At 42.8% G+C, this 13,864-nt stretch overlaps 1 protein-coding gene across 2 annotated transcripts in view; it reads left to right on the top strand.

Annotated features, from left to right (window-relative positions):
• The window catches only part of PTPRU (protein tyrosine phosphatase receptor type U), a 559,392-nt gene that overhangs the window by 507,980 nt on the left and 37,548 nt on the right, over positions 1-13,864 (top strand). Inside the window, exon 24 of one of the 2 annotated variants that reach the window (XM_030217348.1) lies at positions 12,875-13,024. In XM_030217348.1, coding sequence (XP_030073208.1) covers positions 12,875-13,024 — 150 coding nt within the window. Of the gene's footprint in view, positions 1-12,874; positions 13,035-13,864 lie in introns of both variants that reach the window. The other variant, XM_030217349.1, reaches the window with a different exon arrangement.

The following is a 13,864-nucleotide window of genomic DNA, read 5'->3' as shown; positions in this document are numbered from 1 at the left end:
TTCTAATTCCACTATATCTTTTTTGAGATACGGCGACCAGAATTGTGCTACAGTGGTAAGACATTTATTCCTTTCCTGCTAAAGTACTCCGTAGTGATTCTGCAGTCTTCCACTTAAAAAAAACCCAAAGATACCAGTTTTGCAGGAAAGGATGAGAGACGGAGAGCACTTCACATTCCAGATTGCAGCGAAATCCATTAAACTGAGCCCAGCTAATGACAGATGATGGTGTATCGTAGGTGCTAATGTACGCAACCTTAGCTGAAGGGGTTGGTGTTCTTGGCTCAAGCATTGAATAATTACTCATGACTAATGAGGTAATTAACTGAATAGAAGACCGTCGCCATGGGCTGTTGGCACCAACAGATTTTCAACTGCATTCATTAGGAAGATGAAAAAGAGGTTTATTGACCCCACTCCCTCCCTTTCCTAGTGGTTCTGACCCTCCTAAAACGTAGAAGGAGAAGAGACACATAGCTGGCTCTCTGGGTTGTTGCTGTGGCCTCCGTCTAGGCACAAAAGGTTATATTTTTAATTAAGGCAAGGGAATGCTATCGGGGCTTGTAACAGTGAGCATTTCTGTACAGATGTGCTGCAGGAACTTCTTTTTTTTTTTTGATAAACAATAAAATCTCAGGCGTTATTATGTTTACGGTGTTTGGTAATGGTGAGGTGTTGATAATTTTCGAAGACTAGGTTGATGAAAGTTTAATGGTGAGTGAGGATAAATACAGTAGAACTTAGTAAACAGTGGAGCTGTAGTAGTTACCCCCCTCCCCCCATCTCTACACAATTCACGCCTTCAGAATTCAAGGTGATTGAGAAACTGGTGTTATTTATTTATTTATTTATTTATTTATTTATGTATTTTATTTATGTGTTGCATTTGTACCCCACATTTTCCCACCTCTTTGCAGGCTCAATGTGGCTTACATAGTACCGTGAGGTGTTAGTCACCTCCGGTGATGAAGCAAATACAGAGTGATGTTGTTACAGAACGTTAGAGAATCAAGAGGAGAAGAGTGATACATTGTTCATTGCAGGTTATGGCTTCGTTGTGTTGCTGAGTTCAGTTACTTAAGTTGGATCAGTAGGGTATGCCTTTTCGAACAGATCGGTCTTTAGTGATTTCCGGAAGTTGAGGTGATCCTGCGTTGGCTTTCAGTAATGCGTTCCATAGTTGCGTGCTTATATAGGAGAAACTGGATCCGTAAATTGATTTGTGCTTGAGTCCCTTGCAGCTAGGGTAGTGAAGATTTAGGTATGTTCGTGATGTTCTAATTGTGTTTCCAGTTGGTAGGTCTATGAGATCAGCCATATAACCCGGGGCATCACCATAGATAATCTTGTGGACCAGGGTGCAGATTTTGAAAGTAATACGTTCTTTGATTGGGAGCCAATGCAGTTTTTCTCCTAGGGGTTTGGCGCTGTCGAATTGGGATTTACCAAATATAAGCCTGGCTGCTGTGTTTTGAGCAGTCTGTAGTTTCTTTATGAGTAGTTCTTTACATCCTGCATACAGTCCATTGCAATAGTCAGCATGGCTTAATACCATTGATTGTATCAATGGTATCAATTGTATTACAATTGCAAACGTTTGTTGAAGAGAGAGGGATTTTGGATCCATGCCAATTTGCGATTCACTGCAAACATAATACCGAGACATTACTCTTTTCTGTCATAGACGCAATTTGCTGTGGTTTTGACTAGGGTACTTGGAGGCCCAGTAAGCCCAACACGGGCTTACCACTCACTCTTCTGGGACTACTGCCAGCTCAACGCGGCCACCGGCATAATCCCGCCCCAAGCGCATGCCATTTCCAGTGGAAAAAGAAAACCCCCGGAAATGGCTTGCATGGCGGTAACCCGGCATTGCCGCATGCTGCCAGGTTACTTCCGACTTAGCGCGGGAGCCCTTACACATGAGAAAAACGACTCCCGCCGTTAGTGCAGGGTCCTTTTTCCCGCAGCTTGGTAAACGGATCTCTAGGTTTCTTATGGTGACGCTTGATATTGGTACTACTTTTGATACCATAGTCAATTATTAAGATGTCAAACCCACTGATTTAGGAATTTCTGGATTAGTTTTGAGTTGGTTTACTTTATTTTTGGAAAACTACCACTTTGAAGTGCGGATTGGTCATGGAGAATTAAGTTGGATGTCATTGCACTCTCAAGTCCTCCAAGAGCGTTCAGCCTTGTCTGCTCTACTTTTTACGGGGTGCCAGTTTGCAGAGTTCTTCAGTGATTGGGAATGAAATATCACCTCTATGCAAACGATTTACAACTGAAGGATCACTATCAAATTGTATTAATTTTTTGGTTTGATGATTTTATGGTTTTTGGCTAAACATGAACAGACTTTGCCTTAATGTTTCTAAGACTTGGGTGTTATTTTTATCAGGTTTGGGTGATTCCAATTTTCCGCAATCTTTTTGTTTTGATGGGGGTGGATTTTCCCATCCTTAGGGAAATGAGATATTTAGGGATCATTTTAGATTATTCCTCATCTTTCCAATCACCTCAGGAATGTGGTTCAAAGGGTGTCTTTTAAACTTAAAACCTTGCATCTTTGACATGATTTTTATTTTATTTTTTTTGGTCCAGTTAATTTTTGTAGTGTTGTACAAGGTTTTGTTTTTCCACTATTTGATTATTGCAATGCACTTTTGCTTGGTCTTCCTCAGGATTTACTTTGAGCGTTGCAGAGTGCTCGAAATGCTACCGCACGATTCATTTTCAGAGTCTCCTGTTTTGAACACATAACTCCTGTGCTCTGTCATGAGCACTGGTTGCCAATTCAGTGGCAGATTAATTTTAAAAATTTTGACCTTGATTTTTAAAATTTTATAACCGAAGACTCCAGCATGTGTTACTGCGGCATTAAAGATTTACAGACTAGCATGGATATAACTAACTCGCTAGTCTCCCACACACACACAATGAGTGACAAAGCTACACATACTGCACAGGACATGTTTATCCACTCCTACCCTAGCTAATATTTAACCACTTCTCTGACCTCATGTGCAACTTTCTTTAAATTAGTCACCTTACTTTCTAACTCTTCTTATTCTCTTACCTATCTATATGTTCCATCTTTGCTTATACCCTACGCTGTCAATTAAAATGTTCTGTTACATATTGTGTTGACATTGTAAGCAGTATACTATAGACAGCAGGAAACGTAACTGTAAACGGACATATATAACATTCTGCAATCAAATTGGGACATAAAATATATTCTTATAAAGAAACATGTAAATTCTAAACCAATAAATATGTGTAATAAAATAAAATGTGAATAAACAAGACAGAATTATATATACTGACAAAAAGGTTTTTGAATTTTTTTTAAAATTCCTTTATATATATATATATATATATATATATATATATCTGACATACCAACACCAATATTTCACCTCGCATTGAAGAATATATGTATACACTTAAAAAATACATAAATGTCAATAAATGAAACGTATATAAAAAATGCTTATATAAAAAATTTTTTAAAATTTGCAAACGCAAAATATTAATATGTAGCAACCAATAAATCTTTAATTTGCATTGTTATCTAGTTCATATAAAAAAAAACTGTTATATATTAATTAGTAGAGATTTATTATCTAAGATTTGGTGAATCATAAAACTTTTTATATGAACTAGATAATGCAAATTAAAGATTTATTGGTTGCTACATATTAATATTTTGCGTTTGCAAATTTTTTAAAATTTTTTATATAAGCATTTTTTATATACGTTTCATTTATTGACATTTGTGTATTTTTTAAGTGTATACATATATTCTTCAATGCGAGGTGAAATATTGGTGTTGGTATGTCAGATATATATATATATAAAGGAATTAAAAAAAAATTTTTCAAAAACTTTTTTGTCAGTATATATAATTCTGTCTTGTTTATTCACATTTTATTTTATTACACATATTTATTGGTTTAGAATTTACATGTTTCTTTATAAGAATACTAGTAAAAGAGGCCCGTTTCAGAGCAAATGAAACGGGCGCTAGCAAGGTGTTCGTCGCCATCACCCCTCCCTCCCTCCCTCCCTGGCCAACCCCTTCGTTATTCTTCCATTGCTCCGCCCCCAACATCATGACGTTTGACGCGAGGGCAGGGCCCGGAGCGATTTCCCACCCCCCCTCGCCTCCCTTCCTCCCTCCCTGCCAACCCCTTCGTTGTTCTGCAATTGCTCCGCCCTCGAGGGCGGGGCTCGGAGCGATTTTGGTGGCTTCACCACCACGAACCTTCGAACCTTTTTGAAATAAGTCAGGGCTTGGCTTCACTGACGTCAGTGTCCTCAGAACGTTGAGGGTGAGTTTTATTATAGTAGATATTTTATGTCCCAGTTTGATTGCAAAATGTTATATATGTCCGTTTACAGTTTCTTAGTTGTTTATGATTGTTTTAACAGTATTTTTTACTTGTAGAGTTTACTGTTTGACCCCTGATGTAGACGCTCTCGTGCGTCGAAACACGGCCCGTGTCGGGTCTTCTATTTATCACAAATAAAGACTGTTGGATTCATATCTCCGGTGGTGATTCGTCTTTGGTCAGCCTCTACTTTTTCCTGGTGTGTTTTGTCGTCGTAGAGGTTTTTCCTGTTGTGTACTTTACTGCTGTAATTGTCTATTGCTTATGTTTGACTTATTCTTACTGTAAACTGCCCGGAGTGAATTCTTTCAAAAAGGTGGTAAATAAAGCCAGATAAATAAATTACACTCTGTTGAGAAGGGATTGTTAGATGTGCCCTCTTTTAGACAGATTCGACTTATCCCCTGTTTACAAAGCCGCGTGGCAATGCCTACACAGCCCATTGAAAGTGAACGGGCCGTGTTGGCCTTAGTGCACCGGGGGAGGGGGGGGGTTGATGTTAATCGCAATGTGCTTTAAATGGTAACAGGACCAGTGTTTTGGAACAATCTCTATTCCAGTCCTCCTTGCTTTCAGGAAACATCTGAAAGCACATTAGTTTTCAGCAAATGTTCTCTTAAAAGATTGAAGCACAGTGTCTTCTGTTTTCCTAGATGGAATTTTGTTTTTGTCTAGTAGCATTTTTCGTAGTGTGTTGCCGTGATGCCGTTCTGTTGTTTTACTTGTATTTATTATCATCTGTGTTTTATGTTGTGAACCACCTAGAATTGTATTTATAAATAAATAAGATGAAATTTTTAGTCTGGAGTAGGTGTCCTCAAATTACATATCAAATCAAGGCTCTCGCTGGGATGGCCCTACCGCTTTGTGTTTCAAGTGTAGTGAAAGTGAAGGGCTTGTGGTGCCAGATCCCAGCCTGGTTCCCACTGTGTTGGAAGACATAGGAGTGGGGTCAGAAAAGAAAGCTAAAGAACAGCCCTGCTGGAGGAACCGACAGGCTTTCTAACTCAGCGAGAGAATCCTGCCTTCTCTCAGTATCGGGGAGCCCTGCAGGTTGTTTCTATTATGCATGAGATGCTTGAGAAGTGCCACTGAGCAGGCGAAAATGATTTTCTTTTGAAAAGTGCTTTTTTATTGTGTTTCTAACACTTCTAGTAAGCATTAAGTGTCTGATCTAGCAGTCCTGTGTTTCTCACTGTTGTAGCTGATGCAAAGTGGTAAAATATATTGCCTGGGCTGGGTTGGTAAAGCATTAACTTGGGAAGGGGGAGAGGTGTTAAAACATCCAGGCTTTAAAAGTTCCAAAACTCCCAAGGGAGAAAAGTGTTGATTTCATATGGTAAGTGCCTTTTGTAGTGTACATAGGCATAAAACAAGCCTTAAAATGTCCAAAGTCCTTATATCAGTTTCACTGGGTTAATATTCCAGTCATCTGACCGCTTCCTAAATTCCATTTTTTGTCATCTGCCCTTGCAGAAGAAGCTGGAAATATTCCATTTCCTGGCTCCAGTCTCAAAAAGATGATGCTGGATACAGTGGCATAGCCAAGGGTGGGCCTGGGTGGGCCCTTGCCTACCCACTTTGGGCTCAGGCCCACCCAGCAGCATCACACCTATGATGTGGCTGGCAGGGATCCCCAATCCCCACCAGCCCAAAACTCCCAACAACTGTCCCTCCTGCATACCTTGTGAATAGCAGATCTTTGCCTACAGCAAGCAGCGACTGATACATAGTTTGGACCAGCCCCGCAGCCTTCCCTCTGACGTATTCCCGCCTATGCGGAAACAGGAAGTTGCGTCAGTGGGAAGGCTGTGGGGCCAACATGAGCAGTGTGTATTAGTTGCTGCTCGCTGACGGTGAAAATCTGCTATTTAAAAAGTATGCGGGGGAGGGGGGATGTTTGAGAGACTATATGGCATGCAGGTGAGAGAGGGAGAGACCAAATCACTTGTGGGACAGGGTGGAGTTCTTCTGACCACCCATCTTGAGCCCAGGTCCACTCACAATTGGGTGTCTGGCTACACCCCTGGCTGGATATCCACGAAAGCACATGCTAATGGAGGACGGGATTTGGGTGGAGTATGGGCAGAGTCACAATGTGGAGTGGAGGAGTGGCTTAGTGGTTAGAATACCGGTCTTGCAATCCAGAGGTGGCCAGTTCAAATCCCACTGCTGCTGTGTGTGATCTTGGGCAAGTCACTTAACCCTCCATTGCCTCAGGTACAAACTTAGATTGTGAGCCCTCCTGGGACAGAGCAATATCCAGAGTACCTGAATGTAACTCACCTTGAGCTACTACTTAAAAAGGTGTGAGCAAAATATAAATAAATGTACACACATGTGTTGTAAAACATGTGTGCACATTTATACCTGTTCTCAAGGAGCTATGAATGTCTGTGACTTCACTTTAACCATGATTTCTGTTTATATTTTATGGAGACACGTACAGGGGCATTTTCGAAAGAGAAGGGCGCCCATCTTCCGACACAAATCGGGAGATGGGTGTCCTTCTCTCAGGGTCTCCCAAATCGGCATAATCGAAAGCTGATTTTGGGCGCCCTCAACTGCAGTCCGTTGCGGGGACGACCAAAGTTCACAGGGGCGTGTCGGAGGTGTAGCGAAGGTGGGACTGGGGCGTGCTTAAGAGATGGGCGTCCTCGGCCAATAATGGAAAAAAGAAGGGCGTCCCTGACGAGCATTTGGTCGACTTTACTCGGTCCATTTTTTTTCATAACTAAGCCTCAAAAAGGTGCCCAAACTGACCAGATGACCACCAGAGGGAATTGAGGATGACCTCCCCTTACTCCCCCAGTGGTCACCAACCCCCTCCCACCCTAAAAAAATATAATTTTTTTTCCCAGCCTCTATGCCAACCTCAAATGTCATACCCAGCTCCATGACAGCAGTATGCAGGTCCCTAGAGCAGTTTTAGTGGGTGCAGTGCACTTCAGGCAGGCGGCCCCAGGCCCGTCCCCCCCCTTACCTGTTACACTTGTGGTGGTAAATGTGAGCCCTTCAAAACCCACTGTACCCACATGTAGGTGCCCCCTTCACCCCTTAGGGCTATGGTAGTGGTGTACAGTTGTGGGGAGTGGGTTTGGGGGGCTCAGCACCGAAGGTAAGGGAGCTATGCACCATGGGATCAATTTGTGAAGTCCACTGCAGTGCCCCCTTGGGTGCCCAGTTGGTGTCCTGGCATGTGAGGGGGACCAGTGCACTACGAATGCTGGCTCCTCCCATGACCCAAATGGCTTGGATTTGGTCGCTTTTGAGATGGGCATCCTCGGTTTCCATTATCGCCGAAAACCGGGGACGACCATCTCAATGTTTAGGTCGACCATCTCTAAGGTCGACCTAAATGTTGAGATTTGGGCGTCCCCGACCGTATTATCGAAACGAAAGATGGACGCCCATCTTGTTTCTATAATAGCGGTTTCCCCATCCCTTCAGGGGGGGGTCGTCCTGTGGGGACTCCCTCAGGAAAACTTGGGCGCCCCGTTCGATTATGCCCCTCACAGGCACCTATGGTCCTTTATTAAATAGTGAAAAACCAACTGACTTGGAAAAAAAAAGGAATAACGGAGGGAAAAGACCTCAGTTGACTGCGGTATCAATCGAATGACCCTATATCAGGGTATCATAATATTCGAACTGCAGTTCACAGTTTCTATCATTGGTCTAAAAAACCTCCAACAAAGCACAAAAACAGTTTATTAATTTTTATAGAAGAAATTTTGTTGAATTTAATTTGTGACATGATAAACTTTGTTCAAACATGCTCTCACAAAAACAGTTTTCACTTGAAACATAGAAAAAGTGTTTCTAAACAGCTGAACTTAGCGTAAGTGAATTGACAACAGCATTTCTATTTCTTTGTATATATTTTTTTCAACTTTTTTATAAAACGCTGTTACAAGAAATGTTACAGTTCCAAAATGATATTTAAGTACAGGGGGAATTGCCCATAGCATGTGGTCGCAGCATGTGCTGTATTTCTAGGTTTTAAGATATATTCTGATTTTTATTCTCCACCAATTACCTATAAGGTAATAAGATTTTACAATTGCAAGAATAAAGGGGAATTAAATGTTGTCTCTGTTGAATTACATTAACCTGCACTGCAAGGTTTAAAAACATGTGCTCAGAACAGAAGAGACCATATATTTAGCTTCAAAGGGGGTTTATTTACAATACAGGTAATGTAATCATGTTACAAGCGAGAGGTAGTTTTAAAGGATCTTGGTTACAGGAGAAATTTGCTTAAACAAGATAACAGGTTTAAATCATAATTTAATTTACAAGTCTTTGATACAGGACATGAGGCAGAGGTCACAGTTCAGGAATTCTTGCAGCAGCCAGTGGTGGAGGTGGGGAAGAGCGGAGCGAAGTGTCCCTAAGAGGGAAGCAGCTCCTGCTTTTATACTGTTAGTTTTCAGAGAAACATGATCGCATGTCCTGAGCATTTGCTTCCTGGTTGCACTGAGTCCTGGGTAATTGCAAAGCATTGTGGTCTTAGGGTCCACTGAGGTGCGGGTAATTTGCAAAGGATCATGGTCTTAGGGTGCACTGGGTAATGTAGTTCTTAGAGGAACATGACCACATCCTTTGGCGTCTTGTTGTCTGAGGTAGCCAGCAAATGGCCTGGCCTTCTGTTTATGCTTTACTCTGAGTCCTTTTGTCTTTAATAGGTGTAGGTTCACACCTCTCCAGTCATTCTGTCTGTTGGTGTCTTTGATCTTTATTGTGTTGATCAGCCAGGCTTTTGATCAGTCCTTTCAGGTGGGAGGGGGGAGAGGACGTTTATATCTCTTTGAAGCAATACCTTTTGTCTTTGTCAGAGTTTGTTTGAGAATAGTCTTTTGTTAAGGGTAATGGCTTTTCCTACCATCTCTATGCTGATGACTCCCAAATCTACCTTTCTACCCCTGATATCTCACCTTGCATCCAAACCAAAGTTTCAGCGTGCTTGTCTGACATTGCTGTCTGGATGTCTCAACGCCACCTGAAATTAAATATGACCAAAACCAAGCTTCTCATTTTCCCCCCCAAACCCACCTCCCCGCTCCCCCCGCTTTCTATTTCTGTTGATGGCTCTCTCATTCTCCCTGTCTCCTCAGCTCGAAACCTTGGGGTCATCTTTGACTCTTCTCTCTCCTTCTCTGCTCATATCCAGCAGATTGCCAAGACCTGTCGTTTCTTTCTTTACAACATCCGTAAAATCCGCCCCTTTCTTTCCGAGCACTCTACCAAAACCCTCATCCACACCCTTGTCACCTCTCGTTTAGACTACTGCAATCTGCTTCTTGCTGGCCTCCCACTTAGTCACCTCTCCCCTCTCCAGTCGGTTCAAAACTCTGCTGCCCGTCTCATCTTCCGCCAGGGTCGCTTTACTCATACTACCCCTCTCCTCAAGACCCTTCACTGGCTCCCTATCCGTTTTCGCATCCTGTTCAAACTTCTTCTACTAACCTATAAATGTATTCATTCTGCTGCTCCCCAGTATCTCTCCACACTCGTCCTTCCCTACACCCCTTCCCGTGCACTCCGCTCCATGGATAAATCCTTCTTATCTGTTCCCTTCTCCACTACTAACAACTCCAGACTTCGCGCCTTCTGTCTCGCTGCACCCCTACGCCTGGAATAAACTTACTGAGCCCCTACATCTTGCCCCATCCTTGGCCACCTTTAAATCTAGACTGAAAGCCCACCTCTTTAACATTGCTTTTGACTCGTAACCACTTGTAACCACTCGCCTCCACCTACCCTCCTCTCTTCCTTCCCGTTCACATTAATTGATTTGATTTGTTTACTTTATTTATTTTTTGTCTATTAGATTGTAAGCTCTTTGAGCAGGGACTGTCTTTCTTCTATGTTTGTGCAGCGCTGCGTATGCCTTGTAGCGCTATAGAAATGCTAGTAGTAGTAGCCTACGAAATGGGTGGCCATAAGAGCTCACGTGGTAATTTCACAAAATGGCGGTGCACTAATACAATGTTAGCACATGATCTATCAAAAGGCTCATAATATAGTCCATTCCCTCAGTTTAACAATTCAGGGGATCTTTTACTAAGGCACACTCACGGTTTTAGTGCGCGTTAAAAATAGGCACGCGCTAAACGTTAGAGACGCCAATGTATTCCTATGGGCGTCTCTAATATTTAGCCCGCGCTAAAACCGTGCGTGAGCCATAGTAAAAGTCCCCTTCAACTTGTAATGGACCAGTAGTTCACTATTGAAATATTTATTTATTTATTTATTTGTTTGTTTGTTTGTTGCATTTGTATCCCACATTTTCCCACCTTTTTGCAGGCTCAATGTGGCTTACATTATGCCGTAATGGCGATCGCCATTTCCGGACTGAGAAATACAAAATAGTAATACATTAAAGTTCAAAAATGTTGAAGTAACTTATAAAGTACGTTAGATAGTTCATTTCAGGCATGGGAAATAAGGGGGTGATGCGTTAGTGTTCATTGGTGAAAATTGATTGAAGCGGTCAGGTGTAGAGAATTCGGTTTTATCTGGTTTGGTAGAGTTATGGTGTTAGGTCATTTATGATGGCTCATTATGATATACCTTTTTGAACAGGTTGGTCTTTAGTAATTTCCAGAAGGCTGTTAGGTCGTGCACTGTTTTTAAGGCCTTTGGTAGTGCATTCCATAGCTGCGTGCGGATGTAGGAGAAGCCAGATGCATAGATTGATTTATATTTAAGTCCTTTGCAACCGGGGTAGTGGAGGTTCAAGAATGTGCGTGCTGATCTTTTTGTGTTCCTGGTTGGTAAGTCTATGAGGTCTGACATATATACCGGAGCCTCACCATGAATGATTTTATGAACCAGGGTACAGATTTTGAACGCAGCTCGTTCTTTCAGTGGGAGCCAGTGTAATTTTTCTCTTAGAGGTTTGGCGCTTTCGTATTTCGCTTTTCCAAAATGGATGAACGGGGGGGAAAAAGTCTAATCTGTCACCGGGTCAAAACCCCTCCGGTCTCTCCAGGGTACGTTATTCCCTTTGGTGACTATTGTAATCATTGACAACCCCCCCCCCCCCCCTTCGTCCGTTTAATTTGTAACAAATATTATAACTTCTGTTAAAGTAATAAATTTATCGTTTTAACCAAGCAACTTTGTGCTGAGTGACTGGCAGTGAGCTTAAAAAATTAAGCAGGGCTACACTTATCTTCTGGCTTGATGAGTCCCGATGGACACCCATGTCATCGTCGTCGCTTTGTCAAGGGATTAGAGCCTAAAAATACACCAACATGATGCTTGCTAGTTAACCTGGTGACAGCTAAGACTTTTTTTTCCCCATTCATCCATATCTATTTCAATAGTGAACTGCTGCTCCATTACAAGTTGAACATTATTAGCACATGGCCATTAATGCAAAAAAAAAAAGAAAAAAAGCCATTTTTACAGCACTGATAAAAATGACCTTAGTGTGTGAGAAAGTCCCACGTCAAGGTATGCCGAGGTCAGTCATTACTTCAGCTTACTAAAAGAACCCTTAAATTCTTAAAAAATGTTACTTATTAGATGGGGTGTGGAATCATACCTTCTACCTGGCTTCCTTCCAGTGGCGTAGCCAAGGGTGGGCCCGGGTGGGCCCAGGCCCACCCACTTTGGGCTCAGGCCCATCAAGTAGCAGCACACCTATGATGTGGCTGGCAGAGATGGTTGGGAGGCGGGGCTAGTGCTGGGCAGACTTATACGGTCTGTGCCAGGGCTGGTGGTTGGGAGGCGGGGATAGTGCTGGGTAGACTTATACGGTCTGTGCCAGAGCCGGTGGTTGGGAGGCGGGGATAGTGCTGGGTAGACTTATACGGTCTGTGCCAGAGCCGGTGGTGGGAGGCGGGGCTGGTGGTTGGGAGGCGGGGATAGTACTGGGCGGACTTATACGGTTTGTGCCCTGAAAAAGACAGGTACAAATCAAGGTAAGGTATACACAAAAAACTAGCACATATGAGTTTATCTTGTTGGGCAGACTGGATGGACTGTGCAGATCTTTTTCTGCCATCATCTACTATGTTACTATGTTAACAGCTGAAAACTCCCCAAAACTCCCTCCTGCATACCTTGTAAATAGCAGATCTTTGCCTGCAGCGACTGATATATGCTGTGGGGCCAACATGAGCAGCGTGTATTAGATGCTGCTCGCTGCCGGTGAAAATCTGCTATTTAAAAGATATGCGGGGGGGATGTTTGAGAGACCATATGGTATACAGGCAAGAGAGGGAGAGACCAAATCACATTTTGTGACAAGGTGGAGTTCTTCTGCCCACCCATCGTGGGCCCAGGCCCACCCAAAGTTGGGCGTCTGGCTACGCCCCTGCTTTCTTCAGTTGCTCACCATCATCACAGAGATCTGAGGAATTTCATAATCACTGAGTACTAGAGAGAGAGAGAAAGAAAGAAAAACAGAAATCCCATTACCATGAAGTGTATAAATGTTTGCTTTTTGTGTCATCTCCAAGGAGCAGTACATTTTCATCCATGACGCCATCTTAGAAGCCTGTCTCTGTGGCGACACCGCCATCCCAGTCGCTGAATTCAAGCAGACCTATAAAGAAATGATAAAAATAGACCCACAGAGCAACTCCTCGCAGCTGAGAGACGAATTTCAGGTGAGTGCTGGTACGTGTTCCCTACCTTTGTATTTCCTTGGGGCATCTTTCGCTTTTCCTCCTGTTCTTTCCTCTTATCTTCCTGGGTGGAGGAGAAGACGACCTCGCTTTTACGTTAAAGCACTTCAAGGTTTCATTGCTAAAGTAATAAGAAAGTATAAAGATCCCTTTTGATGGAACGTAGAAACGAATTGAGTCTTCCAGGTCGGAACATATACAATTTGCAGAAGTATTTTAGAAAAGAATCTCCTGATGTAGAACCTTTTCTAACATACAAGCAGGCCGTGGCTTACTCAGAATTGAGGGTCTTTTGGGGGAGGGGGGGCGACGTTAGTATGGATCAGTACTAAGCAGCCCGTTTCCTCTCCTTCCCTTCCATCACCAAAATTAAATTAAAACCTCCTCAGCTGGCAGCGCATTCAACCTCTGAGGCCGGAGTCCTAAGCATGTTCAGGTCTTGCACATTGAGAACTAGTTGCCAGTGCCGTACCATGGGTCCTTCATTCTCAATTAGCTGAGGATTTTATAGCCCCCTCCCCCACACCCCCAATATACCTCATCAGGTTAGTGCAGTAATGATCCTGGATTATAGGCCGTTCTCCAGGGCTCCTAAGAAAACCCCGCAATCGCAGGCTGAAAATCAAGCCACTTGCCCCCTCGTTCTATAATCTCAGTCTTCGATACCCACCGACGTGTCTAGTTTTCAGAATATTTGTAATACGTGTTTGCATCCATTCTCTGCACAAATCAGGTTCATTTGCTTATTATGGCTCCTCTAAACCCAAGAACTGTTTGGAGCCCTTAAGACGGGCAAGAGAAACCCATTCATGGTTGTGTATT

This window comes from Microcaecilia unicolor, chromosome 11, assembly GCF_901765095.1.
Source record: "Microcaecilia unicolor chromosome 11, aMicUni1.1, whole genome shotgun sequence".
Taxonomy (NCBI): domain Eukaryota; kingdom Metazoa; phylum Chordata; class Amphibia; order Gymnophiona; family Siphonopidae; genus Microcaecilia; species Microcaecilia unicolor.
The sequence above is the reverse complement of the archived record's forward strand: the minus strand, read 5'-3'. Positions and strand labels throughout refer to the sequence as shown.